The sequence below is a fragment of the Colobus angolensis genome, unplaced genomic scaffold, assembly GCF_000951035.1.
Source record: "Colobus angolensis palliatus isolate OR3802 unplaced genomic scaffold, Cang.pa_1.0 Scaffold164, whole genome shotgun sequence".
Taxonomy (NCBI): domain Eukaryota; kingdom Metazoa; phylum Chordata; class Mammalia; order Primates; family Cercopithecidae; genus Colobus; species Colobus angolensis.
The window spans coordinates 529,358-531,467 of NW_012114755.1; the positions used below are offsets into that span (position 1 = coordinate 529,358).

The 2,110-nt window shown below is 40.6% G+C and overlaps 1 protein-coding gene across 1 annotated transcript in view; it reads right to left on the minus strand.

Annotated features, from left to right (window-relative positions):
• The window catches only part of PIK3C2A (phosphatidylinositol-4-phosphate 3-kinase, catalytic subunit type 2 alpha), a 146,691-nt gene that overhangs the window by 39,842 nt on the left and 104,739 nt on the right, over positions 1-2,110 (minus strand). Inside the window, exons 16-17 of the mRNA XM_011937522.1 lie at positions 1,762-1,864; positions 1,184-1,278 (exon numbers count right to left, since the gene is read on the minus strand). Of these exons, the coding sequence (XP_011792912.1) occupies positions 1,184-1,278; positions 1,762-1,864 (198 nt within the window). The remainder of the gene's footprint in view (positions 1-1,183; positions 1,279-1,761; positions 1,865-2,110) is intronic.

A 2,110-nucleotide genomic window follows, 5' to 3' on the forward strand; every position in this document is an offset into this window, starting at 1 on the left:
CTGGGAGGCGGAGGCTGCAGTGAGCTGAGATTGCGCCACTACATTCCAGCCTGGGTGACAGAGTGAGACTCCATCTCAAAAACCAATAATAATATAAATTAATTAATAAATAAATAACCCAGTCTCAGGTATTTCTTTATAGAATGTAAGAACCAACTGATATAACAAGCATGCACTGTGCCTCTGGCTGACCATTGGCTGGGGCCCTGGGCACAAATTCAGGGGCTCCTCATGGTTGCTGGGTCCCAAGAAACCTCTGCTGACTCAGCTCACAGAGGACCCCAGAGCCGACTTCCTCAATGATGCCCATCTCTTCCACTCTGCCCCTCTGCTGTGGCTTGGGTTTGCTCCTTGAGTGTTAGCCCATCTCGGGCTGCACTTGTCTATCCCGGTTCCAATCTCCTTTGCCTCTATGCCCATTCTGGCTCAGGGCCAGATCTCAGAACATGGAGCCTACATGATGCCACGAATACCAGCTCCGGCTGGGCTTTTCTGCAACCTTGTAGCACAGATCTGTGCTTCATTCCTTTCGGCCTCTCTGGATTTGTCTGTTCTGGGCATTTCATATAAATGGAATCATACACCATGTGGCCTTTTGTGTTTGACTTTTTTTTTTTTTTTTTTTGAGACCAGGTCTGGCTCTGTTGCCCAGGCTGGAGTCCAGTGGTGTGATCTTGCCTCACTGCAACCTCCACCTCCCAGGCTCAAGCAATCCTCCCACCTCAAGCATCCCAACTAGCTGGGACTACAGGCACACATCACCATGTTCGGCTAATTTTTTTGTATGTTTGGTAAGGATGAGGTTTCACCATGTTGCTCAGGCTGATCTCAATCTCCTGAGATCAAGCGATCCACTAGCTTCAGCCTTCCAAAGTGCTGGGATTACAGGCATGAGCCATCACGCTTGGCCTCAATTTTTGATAACCAGAAATTTATTTTAAGCTACATAAGCAAGTCAAAACCCATTCATTATTATAGAGCTATAAGATATCAAATTTTTGCAATGAGGGTTTTCAAATTTTTGCATTAGAGGGTAAATTTAGCTCCTTTAAATATAATAACTTCAATAAAATATCTGGTATCCACAATAAGTAGTGTGGCATGCCATTTAGACTTACAGAGTATGGCATTTCTATAAATTCTAGGAATGGAAATACGGTAATTAATAGAATTTAAATCTTACCAATATAAACTGTGTGCTATCTGGATATTTCCCAATGCCCTGGACAGAAGGAATTGCACTAAAGGACTATTCAAGTAAATTTCATATTTCAAAGCCTACATGTAAAAGAAAATAAGAATTACTAGTGGTCTGTCCCCATGTTAAAGTGTTCCAATAAAACTATCAAAAGAGAAACTATATAAAGCAAGTATTACTCTTACTGATGAAAGATGATACTTAAAAAAATTAGATAGATGAGTTAACCTATGCCAAATGAATAAATCAAGCACAAAAGTATAGAACAACATTCATCAGCTATGTTGAACTCACCAGTAAAGAAAAATCAAGGAAAAGCTCAAGTCTGGTTTGTTCTAAAAAGTCTGAAAACTAAAAATACAGGTACCTGTATACAATATTCAAATGGGACAGATGACAATAGTGGGAAAAAATTCACACTAAATCCAAATGCAATGCCCCTCAATGTTCCCACACTACAAAACTACTTTTAACCTAAACAGAAGGGGGATCCCTTAGCAAGTTCCCATCAAAAACTAGAGTGAAAGTATAAAGGGAGGTAATCTAGTAAAAAAAAAACTCACTTGTACAAACTGTGGAAGAAGATCTGTTAGCTCATCATCACTAATAGCCTCAATCCAGGTCACAGCTAGGGATCTTACTTCCTGATCAGCAAATCTAGAAGATTACCATAAAACCAAGATTGGACAGTGATTTCTTTCCAGTGAAGCTCTATTTCCTGAAAACACAATCTCAATCTGGTCCTGACAAAGAACACTAAGATATCTCTTTTACTCAAAAGCAATGTATGTCTTCTTTTTGTAAGAAGACAATCTTACTGTGCTATACAGATTCAATTTAGGGATTATTTAGGAGTCTTTTTTTGTGGGGGGACGGAGTCTCGCTCTGTCGCCCAGGCTGGAGTGCAGTGGC